The sequence below is a fragment of the Mastigoproctus giganteus genome, chromosome 11 (assembly GCF_048544385.1).
Source record: "Mastigoproctus giganteus isolate SK-2022 chromosome 11, ASM4854438v1, whole genome shotgun sequence".
NCBI classification, from domain to species: Eukaryota; Metazoa; Arthropoda; class Arachnida; order Uropygi; family Thelyphonidae; genus Mastigoproctus; species Mastigoproctus giganteus.
Window position 1 is genome coordinate 149,924,912 of NC_143585.1, and position 18,197 is coordinate 149,943,108.

General features: G+C 39.9%; 1 protein-coding gene across 1 annotated transcript in view; it reads left to right on the forward strand.

Annotated features, from left to right (window-relative positions):
* The window catches only part of SMC2 (structural maintenance of chromosomes 2), a 640,522-nt gene that overhangs the window by 84,709 nt on the left and 537,616 nt on the right, over window positions 1-18,197 (forward strand). The window contains exon 6 of the mRNA XM_090385021.1: window positions 6,079-6,219. Within this exon, the coding sequence (XP_090241147.1) occupies window positions 6,079-6,219 (141 nt within the window). The remainder of the gene's footprint in view (window positions 1-6,078; window positions 6,220-18,197) is intronic.

Below are 18,197 nucleotides of genomic sequence, written 5' to 3' on the forward strand. Positions count from 1 at the left end.
GATCAGCTAGTGTATAATCTTGCTACCTCTACTCTGCCAGATAGTGACTGGAGGGAGTCCGAGTAGTGTGTATGCGGGGAGCATTGTCGAGGCCACGTTATGTCAAGGATCTGGGTATTCTTACCACGTGTATGCCATATCCAAAAATTTCATTACTTCATACAGCATGTCCCACCCACTTTTTCTTACTATTGAATACACCATGAATTGTCAAAATAATAGAGCAAGCTTATCTGCGAAAAGATCTAAACCTCCCAAGGACTTCCTAATTCATTTCACAAATATACGTGGTCTTAATTCCAATCTCAATGATGTCCATTTCCACTTGCAGTCTTCCAAACCCCATGTACTTTTTCTGACTGAATCTCAGTTATCAGTTGATTCAACTACTTCTCATCTCAGATGTCCAAATTATTTGCTGTATGATTCCTTTCGCCTCAAAGGTGGTACTTGTGCATATGTCCATTCTGATATTCCCTGTCATAGACTTGGCAATTTGGAATCTCCTCTCTTTGATCTTCTCTGGCTTAAAATCTCTCTACCTCATTGTGTAAAATTCATCTGTTGTCCCTACCGTTCTCCCAACTCCACTAATCACTTGGAGCGCTTTGACTTCCTCTCTTTGCAACTTGGCTTTCTCCAGTCTAACTTTCCTAACAGTGAGGTAATTTTCCTTGGTGATTTTAACGTTCACAACTCCAGCTGGCTTCCGTTTTCTAGTCACACTGACCCAGCAGGTCGAGATGCTGAGGCTTTTGCAATTACTAATGACCTAGCACAGATTGTTCATTTACCTACAAGAATACCGGACAATCCTAATCATACAGCCAATACGCTTGATCTTTTTCTCACAAACAACCCTTCTAAGTACAAGTTCGAAGTGAGAGGTCCTTTAGGCACTTCAGATCACAACTTGGTGATTGTCTCTTCTCCAATGGAACCTTTATCTCATGGCTATTCCCAACCTCGTATTGTTTGGCATTAGAAGAATGCAAAATGGGATGACCTGTGAGACTTATTTTCTTCTTTTCCTTGGTCTGATTACTGTTTCAAAACTTCTGATGTCAACGTTTGCTCAGATCGTGTCAGTGAAATTATTCTTGCAGGAATGGAATCTTTTATCCTGCAGGAATGGAATCTTTTATCCCACACTCCACTTTAAAATCTTGTCCTTTATCTAAACCTTGGGTTTCCAATAAATGTGCTAAGGCTGTCCAAGAGAAGAATGTTGCATATCGTAATTGGCTTGTTTCTAATTTTTCAGTTTCATTTTCCCCCTACACCAAAGCTCGCAACAATTGTAAAGCAGTTATTAATCAGTCCAAACTAGAGTTTGAGCAGGCTAAGAGTAGAAAACTTGCTTCTTGCCCTAATGGTAGCCGAGCATTCTGGTCTCTTGCCAAAGCTATTGGCCGGAACTTTTGCCCATCTCTGCTCCCACCTCTGTCCAAAAAAAAAAAAAAAAAAAAAAAAAAAATTTTTATAAATGACCTGGTCTTGGCGCATTATAGCCTTAGTAGCTAATGCGCCAATAAAACCCAAACCCAAACCCAAACCCAAACCTCTGTCCAAACCAGATGGTTCTGTTGTCACCATCTGGATAAAGCTGACCTGCTAGCATCCCATTTTTCTTCCAGCTCATGTATTAATGATCTTGGTAAAACACCTCCCACCATTCCTAACACGCTCCATTCAATACCTCCTGTGGTCTTCCGTCAAAAGGATATCAGAAGGATTTTAATGAATCTTGATGCTAAGAAAGCTCCAGGTCCTGATGGTATTTCTCCACTTGTTCTCAAAACCTGTGCTCCTGAACTTACTCCTATTCTTTGCCGCCTTTTTTCACTTTCTTATTCCAAAGGTGTTTTTCCTTCTGCTTGGAAATTTGCTCATATCCAGCCAGTTCCTAAAAAGGGTGACAAATCCCTCCCATCCAATTATCGTCCCATTGCAATTACTTCTACTCTTTCTAAAGTAATGGAGAAATCAATTAACCGCCAACTCTTAAACTACCTATAAACCTGCCGTCTGATCAACGATCACCAGTATGGATTCCGTCAGTGTCGATCCACTGGCGATATTCTGGCTTATGTTACCCGTTTATGGACTAATTCAATGGAAAGGTTCGGTGAAACACAAGTAGTTGCTCTTGACATCTCAAAGGCTTTTGATCGTGTTTGGCATAAAGGTCTTCTAAACAAGCTTCCATCTTATGGTTTGCCAACTGTTTTTAGTAATTGGTTATCCAGCGTTCTCTCTAATCGCTCACTGAGGGTAATGGTAGATGGCTCTCTGTCTTCTAACTTCTCCAGTAATGCCGGTGTCCCCCAAGGTTCAGTTCTTTCCCCCACTCTTTTCTTCTTGTATATCAATGACCTTCCATTGACTGGAAATCCTATCCATAGTTTTGCCAATGATAGCACATTGCATTCAACTTTCCATTTTGAGAAACCTTGTCCTGCTCAATGAGCTTAAAGTTCTCGAAAATCTGCTGCCAATTCCTTAAATGCCGATCTTCAGGTAATTCTCCAGTGGGTTGGTTTCAACTAAGTTGAAACCAACTTAGTTGATTTCAACCCTTCTAAAACTCAGTCTTGTCTTATATCTCGCAAAAAGGATTCTTCTGCTCCTATGCTTATCTTTAGTGACACTCCGATTTCTAGGCAAAATGATATATCTCTTTTGGGGATTACCCTGACTTCTAATCTCTCTTGGCACAAGCACATTACAAATATTGCTTCCTCTGCATCTAAAAAACTTGGTTTTCTCTTTCGCTCTTGGTGTTACTTTTCTTCCAAACAGCTGCTCACTCTGTATAAATCGCAAATCCGCCCTGCCATGGAATATTGTTCCCACATCTGGGGTGGTGCTCCCAAAACCTCTCTCAGGCTTCTTGATTCCATTCAGAAGAGGGCAGTTAGGTTAATTAATGATTCATCTCTAACAGAGTCTCTCCACTCGCTTTCTCATAGACGTACTGTTTCTGCTGCATGCCTCTTCTACAGATACTTCCATGGGCACTGTTCTTCTGAATTGGCTTCTATAATTCCCGCTCTCTCTTTCAAAACAGTCCGAACACGTGCCACCACCCATTTACTGTCCAACTTCAAACCCACAGAACCAACTTTTCATTTTTCTCATTTATTCATTCAACTGCCGTTTTCTGGAACAACCTTCCTTCATTCGTATTTCCTGAAAATTACAATCTACAGAAGTTCAAGTGCAATGTCAACAAATATCTTCTTTCGTCTTCTCAACCTCCAACGCAAGCACGATACCAAGTACTATTAGGTTCTAATACCTCTCGTGTTTGTGGTTCTCATAAAAAAAAAAAAAAAAAAATTTTTAGAGAGATAAAAAGCTTAGTTATAATAGACCTGTTTATAATAGATAGTGTTAACAGAAAATCCCAATAAAGCGGAAAGTGCATATTGTTTTATGGTAGTGACCTTTAGTAATGTGTTTTAGAAAAATATCACAAAGGCATTCAATATTGATTCTTATAATGGAACATTCGATAATGATGAAAGTGTTGTAAAAAGGGATTTTTTTTTTTTTTTTTTTTTTTTATTTGCAATTTTCATTATAAAAATAACATTTTAGAGAGATAAAAAGCTTAGTTATATAGCTAAAATTTCAACTTCCTCGGTCTTGGAATGAATTACCAAAAAAAAAACAAAAAAAAAACAACAATGTGTATTGGGTTTACAATACGATATTTTTGCGATACCTCCATTTATTCCTACAGGATGCAAAAGACGCTTCCACGATATTTTTAAGTTTGCACTGGCTGGCAAAACCTGACGTAAAGTCGAGTTTCCGTAAATTGAGTATTGCGTAAAGCAGGGAGTGCCTGTATATATATATATTTATTTATATATATTTATACAGGGTGATTCACGACCAGTGCGACAAACTTGCAGGAGGTGTAGGGGGCACAAAGACGAATCGGAATCACATAGCATTGCAGGGTCCGAAATGGCTTCTTCATGCGGTAGAGGACATTGAGCGGGAGGTCGCGTGAACAGCGATCCCACTGGAAGTCAGCATTTGCGAACCGGTTCCCGAGGCAGTAGGATGGACGAGTATTCAAACGTTGAACTGGCCGACATGCACCTCGCGTATGGAGCTGAGGACTGTAATGGGCGCGCCGCTCTCCGCTTGTACCAGGAATGTTTCCCGCACAGCCTTGCTCCTCATCATACAATTTTCGCAAGGTGTGCACAGAAGGTTACGTGAGACTGGTTGTTTCACGAGAGGTACCATGAATCGAGAGCGAACGACGAGGACGCCAGACAATGAGGAGAATGTCCTACGTCTTGCAGAAGGCAATCCGAGTACGAGTACTCTTGCGATAGGCCAACGATTGGGTATTTCCCACTCCACTGTATGGAGGATACTGTCAACAAACCAAATGAGTTCATACCATCTGCAACGTGTCCAATCATTGGAGCCTGCGGATTATCCACTCCGGAGGACTTTTGCTACTTGGTTTCTTCAACGGAAACGGTTCGGAAATGCTGACTTCCAGCAGGATCGCTGTTCACGTGACCTCCCGTTCAACGTCCTGTACCGCATGAAGAAGCCTTTTCGGACCCTGCAATACTATGTGATTCTGATTCGTCTTTGGGCCCGCTACACCTCCTGCAAGTTTGTCGCACTGGTAGTGAATCGCCCTGTATGTATAAATTTGTTATATAATATCGGTGTAAATAAACCATAGTTAACCCATAGATTTGAGCTACGATTGTAGCGTAGAAGGCATCGTTTTAATTGTATCTCATAATGTGGTTGCCTTCACAACAAGATAATTACTATTGAATTACTTCAAATAAATAACGCTTCTCTAGTATAGAAGACTACTGTTATTTATTTTCAGCGTACCACCACCCAGACGATCGTTTTGAAGCTTTTTGGCTTCGTCATCAGTGGGCGGGTAGGTAATACAACAAGCCATCTCAGTTGCGAAGTTATATCCACATTATGAGAGATGCCAGAAGGGTGTGGTGGTAATGTATTTGGAAAATTAAATGCACTAGGCATAATCCTTATGGGTTTTGATAATTAACTGGGCGGGTAGGTAATACAACAAGCCACTGATGATGAAGCCAAAAAGCTTCGAAACGATCGTCTGGGTGGTGGTACGCTGAAAATAAATAAGAGTAGTCTTCTCTACTAGAGAAGCGTTATTTATTTGAAGTAATTCAATAGTAGCTATCTTGTTGTGAAGGCAACCACATTATGAGATACAATTAAAACGATGCCTTCTACGCTACAATCGTAGCTCAAATCTATGGGTTAACTATGGTGTATTTACATCGATATTATATAGTTAATTATCAAAACCCATAAGGATTATGCCTAGTGCATTTAATTTTCCAAATACATTACCACCACACCCTTCTGGCATCTCTCATAATGTGGATATAACTTCGCAACTGAGATGGCTTGTTGTATTACCTACCCGCCCACTGATGACGAAGCCAAAAAGCTTCGAAACGATCGTCTGGGTGGTGGTACGCTGAAAATAAATAACAGTAGTCTTCTGTACGAGAGAAGCGTTATTTATTTGAAGTAATTCAATAGTAGCTATCTTGTTGTGAAGGCAACCACATTATGAGATACAATTAAAACGATGCCTTCTACGCTACAATCGTAGCTGAAAAACAAAAAAAAAAAACTGGGTTAACTATGGTGTATTTACACTGATATTATATAGTTAATTATCAAAACCCATAAGGATTATGCCTAGTGCAGTTAATTTTCCAAAGTATAAATTTGTGTACATATGTGTGTGTGTATGTATGTATGTGTGTAGCAACTGAATAAACAACACCGTAAAGGCAGAGTTTACTACTTACTAAATATATATTTAGTAAGTAGCTAGTTTCTAAAGTAGTATTGGGTAGCCAGTTCCTAAAGATATATTTAGTAGCTGGTTCCTTGATTTTAGTTAGTGTTCACTATAGTTGAATTGATCAGTGATCCAGTATTCAATTTTTATATTCACAGAAACTATTTCATGAATTAATTTTATTATCTGTATGTTTGATTTTTAAAATGTTATTTTTGTTTTAGGAAGAGTGTCAAAGATTCCAAGAGAACTTGAAACAGATCAAAGAAACAATAGAATCCCATAAGCACCAAATTGCTGTAATTAATGCTGAGATCAAAGAATTAGATAAAAGTATTACGGAAATGGAGAGGAAGAACGATGAGGTTTGTATTTCATATGCTGCAACATCATATATTTTTTTTTAAATTAAAGATTTGTTTGTTTGTTTGTTTCGGGATTTATTGGGCGCAACGGCGACTATGGCCATAGTGCACCCTACATATGGTAAGTATGCATAGATTTCTTCTCAAATAGAGAAAATGGAAGAAAGGAACCAGAAAGTAATTTTATAACTAACTAAAGGAGGTGATGTACTTTAATCATCTTGAGAAAGTTATAAATGCTTGAGACATTTGTTTCATTATTTAAAAGTGAAGTAAGTGTAGGAGGATCTACTGTTGTGGCTGGAGTGCAAAGATTCTGGCGTTCTCTTGTATATTTTGTGCATTCAACCAGAATGTGTTTCACTGAGATCATTGTATTACAGTGATGACATTGAGGGGGTATCTCTCTCTCCTCTTAAAAGATAACCATGAGTGATATTTGTGTGACCTTGGTATACTATTCGCAGACGAGCCAATATTACCTCCTGATGTCAGATTGAAATGAAGCTGGAAGGCCATCACTCAAGGTTTGGCTTGATAATTTGAAGCTTATTGTTAGGTTGATTTTCCCATGATAACTGCCATTGCACATGCATTTTTCCTGGATTATTAGTCGATAGCCCCTAGATGAGGCACTTTCCACTTGTTCTTGGGTGATAGGTTAGCTAATTTGGCAGCATTGTCCACTAGTTCATTTCCAGGAATTGCCATATGTCCTGGTACCCAGCAGAAGTGTATGTTTTTCCGAAGTTCTGATAAGGTATATAAAGAGCTGACTATTCTTTTCACGACTGGGTGGGTGGGTGATGTTGTTTAGTGTTTGAAGTGCACTTAAAGAATCTATGAAAATTATGATGTTCTTAATATCAGAGGACTCAATATGATTCAGTGCAGCTTGAATTGCTATTAGTTCGGTGGGGAAAAAAAAAATATATTTTTTTTTTATGTAAACCCCAAACACGAGAGGTATTAGAACCTTAGCATTAGCATTAATAGAGGCATATGATGCAAGAAAGCAAGCTTATGCAGCATCAGCCAAAAAAAAAAAAAAAACCCACTTCTACTTCACCACTTCGTTCGAAATACCTGTCCAGCTGAGCGTTAAATTTATTTAAGCTATTAACTTACACAACAAGAAATGGAAGTCTGTTCGACCAACCAACTACCAGCTGGCTAAAGGCAAATTTCTGCATGTCTATCCTACATCTGTCTTTCCTCAATTTGAATTTATGCCCTCTCAGGTGATTATTCTGAGCAAGAGGAAGAAAATCCCATCAGCATTGAGCATGCTCAAACCATTCAAGGCTTTATACACCCCTATCAGATCACCTTGCTAGTGCCTAGTCTCCAGACACTGTAATTTCCAAAACTTAAGCCTTTCTTCTTAAGAATACCCCTTTGTTCCATTCACTAATCTTGTTGACCTTCTCTGTACTCGTTCCAGCAGCTCTACGTCCTTCTTGAAATGAGGCTTATAGACCTCTATACAGTACTCAAGGTGTGGCCTGACCATTTCCTTATACAAGGGAATAATCACCTCCTTATACCTGCTAGAAAAATTCCTGTATATGATCGACAAGACACCATGAGCTACTCTTGCAGCCTGTCTGCACTGCTCAGAGAACTTAAAATCTGCCTGCACAATTACCCCCAGGTCTTTTCCATTCTCTACCACTGTCAGGGTAGTACCACAGAGTTGATACGTTGCTCTGGGATTGCTGTTTCCCATATATAGTACTTTACATTTGTCAATGCTAAACTTCATTTGCCACCTCTCAGACCATCTGATCAACCTTTCCATATCCTGTTGCAGCATCATAGTGTCAGTAATGTCCTTAACAAACCTGCCAACCTTTGTATCGTCTGCAAACTTCGACATTAAGCTTGATATACCCTCATCAGTATCATTTAACCGTCATCAATATCATTTATAAATACCGAAAACAATAATGGACCCAACACTGAACCTTGAGGGACTCCACTAATAACATTAGTCCATGATGAGCAATGTTCATTGATTACCACTCTCTGTCTTCTCCCCCTCAACCACCCCTTTATCTATAGCAGCAATTTGCCTCCAATGCCACACTGCTCCAATTTGTGCAGCAGTCTTCCATGTGCAACAGTATCAAAAACCTAAGATCCAAGTATATAATATCAAAGTTATTCCCTGCATCCAGTTCTTTTGTGACTGCATTAGAGTATCCAATCAAATTGGTCAGGCAAGACTTCCCCTTAACAAAACCATGCTGTGTCCGAGCTATAACTGAAGTCCTGTCTAGATGATCCTGCAGTGCTTCTTTAACCATTGCCTCCATTAATTTTCCTGGAACAGAAGTTAAACTAACAGGTCTATAATTAATTGTTTCGGCCTTTGATCCTCCTTTGTGAATTGGGGTCACATTTCCACATCTCCAGTCTATGGGTATCCCCCCCTGAGTCCAAAGAAGCTCTCATAACTATGGCTAAGGGTTTGCTTACTTCCTTTGCTGCCTCCTTTAATATATCTGGATAGATCCCATCCACCCCGGGTGCTTTTTTATGTTTGTCCTCAACAATTTCTTCTCCACTTTCCTCTCAGTTATTACAAAATCATCTAGCTCACTGCCAGAGTTTACTTCATCTCTGGCATTCCCCTCGCTGAATAACTCCTCATGTGTGAATGTCAATGCAAAATATTCATTTAGTTTGTTAGCTACCTGAGCAAGATCAATATGATTCATCCCCTTCCTTCTAGAGTTTACACAAGTAAAGAACTCTTTGCTGTTTTTCTTTGCATACCTTGCAAAGATTTCTCGTAATCTGCCTTTGCCTGCCTAACCTCCTTTGTAACTTGGTTACATATCAACTAGTATCTATCATAGGCTTCTCTGTCATGTGTTAATTTATATTTATCCCATGCATTGTCTTCTTTGTCATATGTCTCATTACTTCATCTGACATCCATTTAGGCCTAAACCTTGAACAATATTTCTTAGTTGGTATGTAAAGCCTAGTAGCTTCCAAGATAAGTTCTTTGAATGCTTCCCATTTTGAATTTGCCGTTGCTACTATGTTCAGTTGGTTCCACTGTATAGAATTTAAATCCTGCCTCAGACCATCGTAGTCGCCTTTATGAAAGCAATAATCCTTCCCTTTACCCCTGATGGTAGTTACCTCTTTGAGTAAATCCAACTTCAGCACACTGAACACTGCCACCTAGTGGTTCGTTTATCTGCAGATTCTTAATGCATGAAGAATCACTACTGATAATGAAATCAAGAGTATTACTCCCTCTGGTTGCCTCATGAACATGATGTCGAAAACAATCATCCAATAAATCCACAAAAGACTTGCTAGTGTGTGAGTGGCCAGCCCACAAATTCCAGTCAATATTTGGGAAATTAAAATCTCCCATTATAAGACTCTCTGATTTACTGGCCCACACTATTTCCCTGTACAGTTTCTTATTATACTCATCATTAGACCTTAGGCCTATAGCACACTCCTACTCTCAATTTTGATCTCCCAATGATTATGTCACACCATACTGACTCGACACTGCACTGTCCAGCGAAGTCGATTGGCTTCACTTCCTTTGATTTTATGTGTTTCTTAACTAATCGCATAACCCCTCCTCCCTTCCTATCCTGTCTATCCTTTCTGTACACTTTGTACTCCCCAAATTCCAGTTCTGCATTCCTTATATCTGTGTGACACCACGTCTCTGTTATCCCAACAATATCCGCCTTTGATGCTTTGAGCAATACCTCAAATTCACCAAATTTATTTACCAAACTCCTAGCATTGGTGTACACCCAAGTATACACCAATATACATGCACCTGTTTCTATTCTTAGCTACCCTAACACAACCATGTGTTTACTTGTACCGCAATGACTCCCAGCAGTCTCTAAAATATCCTGCATCTTGTTTTTCTGGCTTCTGCTCCTTCCAATAGAAGCAGTGCAAGAATCACTTTCACCTCTGCCAGTGGCTATTGTTAATCTATTTGTCTTTGTATCCCCCCAAGCTAGCAGTTTCCGACCCACCTAACACTGCCTCGATAGCATTAGCAAATATTCTTGCACCCTTTCTATTTAAGTGTATCCCATCCCTGTAGAAGCAGTCTCTCCTGATAACAAGTACAGTCCAGGCTGAAAAAAATTCTATCCCTTGAGCCTTGCACAATATTTCCAGGGCCGAATTGATCGACAAGGCTCTTATCATATACTCCCTCCTATCATGTCTGGGCAGAATTGCAGACACTTTACAATTCAACCATAATTCACGGCTTTTTTTCAACAGTGACCTGTACTAGTTAAGTAATTCTGCCGGTCTCCTACTCTTGATATCAGTTGTGCCAACGTGTACAACTATATCACCTTTTGTGCCCTCAAAAGATGATATCTGCTCTACAACGTCATCAACCTTTGCCCATGACAGAGATACCCTGGTCCTGTTCCACCTATCCTTTTTACAAAGCATGTTCCCTGTTTCCCTGACAATAGTCACCAACAACTACTAGTTCCTGTGGGACCAATGCATTCTGCCTTGGGGGTTGCCGCTGTGTTGGGTGATGAACAAGTGCAAGCTCTGGCGTTGATGTTAGCAGCTGACAGCTTGATGGGCCCCTAAATTTAGTTCCTTCGATGGCATCCCCGTTGTCCTTCAAGCTCTCATATAGGCCCATAACAATGCTGAGTTGTTGTCTGATTTCGTTACACTCCCTGTATCATGCACACACAAAGACATCCCCCATGGCAATGTCATGTCCTGTACCTGATTGCTCCACAAACATCATGCAAGCAGTGCATTTTAAAAGGCTGTGATTCAGAATGGAACTGCCCCCCTCAGTTCTCCTCTGAGGCACAGCACTCCCATTAGTTTGAGCCTTTTGCTTTGCTGCTCTCGTCTGAGTCATGATTTTGATTTAATTTCAATAAAATTTCAATTTCAGTAAAAAATTATAACCCTAAACTTGTATCCCAACACAGTTATAACGGTATATATATTTTTCAGTATCAAGTATTAATTATCTACGAGTTTCGTTTATATAACTTCCGGTTCAAGTTATGTATTAATTATGTTATGTTTGTAATCTAATTAATTATATATATTTAGTTAAAAGTACAATTTAATTGACAACAAAGTTTAACAAGTTTAATAGATTTTACTGATTAATTGAAAATATTATACTATACTATACTAACGCTATCTAGTTCGGAACATAACGTATCGTATAACAAAGGTGGCAAGTTACGAACGGTAAATCTACGGACACTTAAGTATTAATTAACTTTCAAATCTCGCTGTCTCAATTCAGAATAAATTATCGATCCTGACTAGGTCTATAAGCTACTTATTGAAAATAATTTGATGTAAAAAATGGTCAATAAAGCGGCTAAATATGGCTAAAATACTTCTCGTTCAGCGGAGCTGCAACTTGTAATACGTGGATTTGATACTCTTACCGATACTTTTATGCAATTACAAGACCGAGTAAAGAATAAATACACCAGATTAATCAGAAAATCACAAAATAATGCTATACTAATAAATTTAAATCAAAAGTTTTAGAAAAAATTTCAAATCAATAAATAAGAAAAATCCACTTAGCGGCTTTGAACACGTCTGGCTCCCACTAGCCTCGTCAGCAGACGAGGTTAGTACCTATAGGACTTGGTACCGTGCTTGGGTTGGAGGTTGAGAAGACGAAAGAAGATATTTGTTGACATTGAACTTGAACTTCTGTAAACTGTAATTTTCAGACAATATGTATGAAGGAAGGGTGTTCCAGAAAACGGCAGTGGAATGAATAAAAGAGGAAGATGAAAAGTTGGTTCTATGAGTTTGAAATTGGACAGGAAATGGATGTTGGCTGGTGGCTGCACGTGTTCCGACTGTTTTGAAAGAGAGAGCGGTAATTATAGAAGCCAATTCAGAAGAACAGTGCCCATAGACGTATCTGTAGAAGAAGCATGCGGCAGAACCCTAGTACGTCTATGAGACAGCGATTGGAGAGACTGTGTTAGAGATGAATCATTAATTAACCTAACTGCCATCTTCTGAATGGAATCAAGAAGCCTGAGAAAGGTTTTGGGGGCACCACCCCAGATGTGGGAACAATATTCCACGGCAGGGCGGATTTGCGATTTATACAGAGTGAGCCGAGTGGTCAGGAGCGGGAGTGCAGTGGCACACGCTCTTTGAGTAGACCGGGGTTCAAGCCCCTGACTGCTGAATACAGTCGATCTGCCAACCCGCACTGGACCAGCGTGGCAGATTATGGTCCATTTTCCCTCAGCATGAATTGTTGAGGAGGCTTCCATCCTGCAGTGGGTTGATAATGGCTGCAATTTACTTTTTCTTTACAGAGTGAGCAGCTGTTTGGAAGAAAAGTAACGCAGAGAGCGAAAGAGAATACCAAGCTTTTTAGATGCAGAGGAAGCAATATTTGTAATGTGCTTGTGCCAAGAGAGATTAGAAGTCAGGGTAATCCCCAAAAGAGATATATCATTTTGCCTAGAAATCGGAGTGTCATTAAAGATAAGCATAGGAGGAGAAGAATCCTTTTGGCGAGATGTAAGACAAGAGTGAGTTTTAGAAGGGTTGAAATCAACTAAGTTGTCTTTGCCCCACTGGAGAATTACATGAAGATTGGCATTTAAGGAATTGGTAGCAGATTTTCGAGAAGTTGAATCTGATTGAACAGGGCAAGGTTTCTCAAAATGGAAAGTGGAATGCAATGTGCTATCATTGGCAAAACTATGGATAATGATTTCCAGTTATTGGAAGAAGGTCATTGATATACAAGAAGAAAAGAGTGGGGGAAAGAACTGAACCTTGGGGGACACCGGCATTAGTGGAGAAGTTAGAAGACAGAGAGCCATCTACCATCACCCTCCGTGAGCAATAAGAGAGAAAACTTTATAACCAATTATTAAAAACAGTTGGGAAACCATAAGATGGAAGCTTGTTTAGAAGATCTTTATGCCAAATACGATCGAAAGCCTTTGAGATGTCAGGAGCAACTGCTTGTGTTTCATCAAACTTTTCCATTGAATTAATCCATAAATGGGTATCATAAGCCAGAGCATCACCACTGGATCGACACGGGCGGAATCCATACTGGCGATCGTTGATCGGACGGAAGTTTTCTAGGTAATTTTTAAGAGTTGGCTGTTAATTGATTTCTCCATTACTTTAGAAAGAGTAGAAGTAATTGCAATGGGACGATAACTGGATGGGAGGGATTTGTCACCCTTTTTAGGAACTGGCTGGATATGAGCAAATTTCCAAGCAGAAGGAAAAAAAACACACCTTTGCAATAAGAAAGTGAAAAAGGTGGCAAAGAATAGGAGTAAGTTCAGGAGCACAGGTTTTGAGAACAAGTGGAGAAATACCACCAGGACCTGGAGCTTTCTTAGCATCAAGATTCGTCAAAATCCTTCTGACGGAAGACCACAGGAGACATTGAATGGAGCGTGTTGGGAATGGTGGGAGTGTTTTACCAAGATCATTAATATATGAGTTGGAAAAAAAATGGGATGCTAGTAGGTCAGCTTTATCCTTGGCTGAAGTGACAATAGAACCATCTGGTTTGGACAGAGGTGGGAGCAGAGATGGGCAAAAGTTGCGGCCAATAGCTTTGGCAAGGTACAAGAATGCTCGGCTACCATTAGGGCAAGAAGCAAGTTTACTACTCTTAGCCTGTTCAAACTCTAGTTTGGACTTATTAATAAGTGCTTTACAGTTGTTGCAAACTTTGGTGTAGGGGGAAAATGAAACTGAAAAATTAGAAACAAGCCAATTTCGATATGCAACATTCTTCTCTTGAACAGCCTTAGCACATTTATTGGAAATACCGAGGTTTAGATAAACGACGAGATTTTAAAGTGGAGTGCGGGATAAAAGATCCCATTCCTGCAAGAATAATTTCACTGACAAGATCTGAAATGTTGACATCAGAAGTTTTGAAACAGTAATCTGATGAAGGAAAAGAAGAAAAGAAATGTCAGGTCATCCCATTTTGACATTCTTGTAATGTCACACAACAGGAGTTTGGGAATATCCATGGGATAAAGGCTCCATTGGAGAAGAGACAATCACTAAGTTGTTATCTGAAGTGCCTAAAGGTCCTCTCACTTCGGTCGTGTACTTAGAAGGGTTGTTTATGAGAAAAAGATCAAGCGTTTTGGCTGTATGATTAGGATTGTTTTGTATTCTTGTGGGTAAATGAACAATCTGTGCAAGGTTATTAGTAGCTGGAAAAGCCTCAGCATCTCGACGAGCTTGTTTGGTGTGACTAGAAAATGGAAGCCAGCTCGAGTTGTGAACATTAAAATCACCAAGGAAAATTACCTCACTGTTAGGAAAGTTGACTGGAGAAAGTCAAGTTGCAAAGAGAATAAGTCAAAGAGCTCCAAGTGATTAGTGGAGTTGGGAGAACGGTAGAGACAACAGATGAATTTGACACAATGGGGTAGAGAGATTTTAAGCCAGAGAAGATCAAAGAGAGTAGATTCCAAATTACCAAGTCTCTGACAAGGAATATCAGAACAGACATATGCACAAGTACCACCTTTGAGGCAAAAGGTATCATACAGCGGATAATTTGGGCATCTGAGATGGGCAGGAGTTGAATCAACCGATAACTGAGATTCTGTGAGAAAAAGTACATGTGGTTTGGCAGACTGCAAGTGGAAATGGACATCGTGGACATTAGAATTGAGACCAGGTATATTTGTGAAATGAATTAGGAAGTGCTTGGGATGTTTAGATCTTTTCGCTGATAAGCTTGCTCTATTAGTTTGACAATTCATGGTGTATTCAATAGTAAGAAAAATTGGGTGGAACATGCTGTATGAAGCAATGAAATTTTTGGCTATGGCATACATATGGTAAGAATATATCCAGATCCTTGACATAACGTGGCCTCGACAATGCTCCCCGGATACACACTACTCGGACTCCCAGTCACTATCTGGCCGAGTAGAGGTAGCACTAGCTGATCCGGAAGTCTCCTGGAGAGTTACCAATAGGTTCGGTCCTGTGTACTTACTAGAGGCCGGCCTGCGAACACAGTTTTAGAGCTGTACCCTCGAAATGTAAGGAATATTGGATCTCGTCACGATGTTCATCTTAACCTCAAAAGTCATCAGTCATACTGTATGATGGAAGAGAAAGGGAAGGGTTGACTGGAACTTGGCTCTAGAGACTAAACATGGGTTCCACCATTTCAAGCCTCCAATAAGCAAAGTGGTGGTAGCAAGAGGTGCACCAGTTGATGAGAGTCATCTGCCACCTAGTACTACCTGTTAACGTAGAAGGGCAGCATTCCTCCATGTGGTGTGGGCGCCACACCTCGATCCCTTCTTATGTCGGTTTACACCTTAGTGGTTACCCACCATGTACTTGTGCATGGGGGTCATACCCTGGATTACTAACAGTTCCACCGTCGTGAAGTGCAAGCAGAGGATTTGGCTGTTACAGACCGTCTGGATTTCGCCGAAATTGCGTCCACTTGACTTGAGTGTCACTCAAATATCAGTTCCATCTGTATTTTAGACTCCCAGGTAGGAAGTGCAGCTTGTCTGCCATATCTGTGACAACCTCAAGGACCAAATATACTGAACTCACGTGACAACTGGTAAGTTAATGTAATGTTTGAAAAAACTGCGGCGATTCCAACGTGGACATCATTGTTTGATCCATCAGTATGTATTACGGAAATGCAGGGAAACTGGTCCACTAATGCATGGTATAGTTGCAAGAAGTTTTCTTTATGCAATGTAGATTTGTTCCATTCATGTAGATGTAAGTCACATGATGGTGGAGTGATATTCCAAGGAGCAAGAGAGGATGGGAGGCTGTGCGCCACATTGTGTAAGTTTAAATTTAGTTCTTCTAAGAGGTGTTTTATTCTCATACCCTAAGGACAGTTAGCATTAGGGCGGTTTTGGTGTAACCTGCTGTGCTGTGATGTGAAAAGTATCTGTCAGTTTGGGTGTTCTGGCATAGATCTAATTTTATAGGCATAACGTAGTATCAGTTGTTGTCGCCTGATCGTGAGAGGGGGTTTATGTGTTTCAGCATATAAACTGTGTATTGGAGACTTGCGATATGCTCCTAAAGCAATGCATATTCCACTATGATGGATAGGGTGAAGCCAGTGAAGGGCACTAGATCTTGCTGAACTATACACTGGTGCTCCGTAGTCAAGTTTTGATCTTATTAATGCTCTATATAACCATAATAAAGTAAGGTGATCAGCTTCCCACTTAATTGCAGAAAGAACCCGGATGATATTTAGTTTTTGTTGACATGATGTTCTTAGTCTTTTGATATGCTCAACGAAAGCGAGTTTATGGTCTAAAGTGGTTCCCAAGAACTGTATGCTGGGATGAACTGCTATTGGTTGGTGATTCAGTTGTAGGTCCGGATTGGGGTGGAGTTTGCGTTGGCGGCAAAAATGGATGGAAAATATTTTTTTTGCGGACAAAGTTTAAATCCATTAGTCTGAGCCCATGAACAGATCTTAGTTATTGCCCCTTGCAACTGTCTCACAAGAGTATTCATGTTTTTCGCATGACACCAAATACTAAGGTCGTCTACAAACAGTGCTTTATCAATAGTCTTTGGAAGTTGTCTGGCAGTGGTGTTTATTGCAATTATAAAAAGTGAAGCACTGAGTACAAAGCCTCGAGGAACTCCTTCTTCTTGTGAAAATACTTGGGACAGTGAGGTTTAAAATCAAACCTGGAATGTACACTTGCATAGGAAATTCTGTATGAAAATCAGGAGGTGACCCCAAAGTCCATTGCGATGTAATTCACGGAGTATTCCATACTTCCACGTGGAATCATAGGCCTTACTGATATCAAAGCAGACTAACACATGATGTTCCGAATTGAGGAATGCATTCCGAATGGAGTCCTCTAGCCTGACTAGTATATCTAGTGTAGATCTGTTTTGTCAAACACCGAATTGTGCAGAATGTTACAGATAGAAATTTTCAAGGTACCAGATCAGTCGGCGGTTCACCATCTTTTTGAGAATTTTGCAAATGCAACTGGTCAAGGCGATTGGTCTATAACGAGTGGGATTTGTAGCTTCTTTACCTGGTTTAGGGAAAGCAAGGACCGTAGCATGATGCCATTGATTAGGGAATTTATCTTCCAGGAAGAGTCTATTGAATAGATGAAGAAGTGACTGTAATGATTCGGTACTTAGTTTCTGTATCATGGAATAATGAATATTATCTGGTCCTAGAGCACTGCATCTAGATGTTAACAATGCTCTGTGTAATTCGTGGATGGTAAAAGGTAAGTTGTATTGTTCATCTCCTTTTGAAGAGAAGTTGAACTCTTGTTTTTTTAAACTTGTTTTCCAACTTCTGAAGGTTGGTGTATAACTTTCTGTTGCTGATGCTTTGGCAAAGGTTTCACCTAGTATATTGGCAATTCCAGCAGGATCATTTACATTCTGCCCGCTCCATTCCATGATGGGTACAGGTGTCATTTTATATTTGCCACTAATTTTTCTGATTGCTTTCCAAATTTTATGTGTAGGAGTTGCTTGATTGATAGTCGAAGTGAAGCGGATCCAAGCAGTCGTTTTATTGCAGTGTCTAATATATCTTGCTTTTGCTCTAGCGTGCTTATATTGAATGAGATTGGTTGTAGTTGGACTCCGGCGAAAAGAATTCCAAGCTTTGCTTTACTCTTTTTTTTAGGCACAAGGCATTCATCACTCCACCAGGATTTTGGATGAATTGGTAATTTCGATGAGGATTTCGGTTCGGTTTGTTCTGCTGCGTGTGATATCGTTTTTGTGACATAGTGAACTGCTTCATCAGTTGTGGAATTTTGATTATTTCGTGATCAAGCTTAGTTAATTTTTTTATAGGACTGCCCATCTGCTTTATCAGTGAGCCAATGTGGAATTTTAGTAGGATGATGAGAGGGCTTGTTAAGTAATTCAATTATTATGGGGAA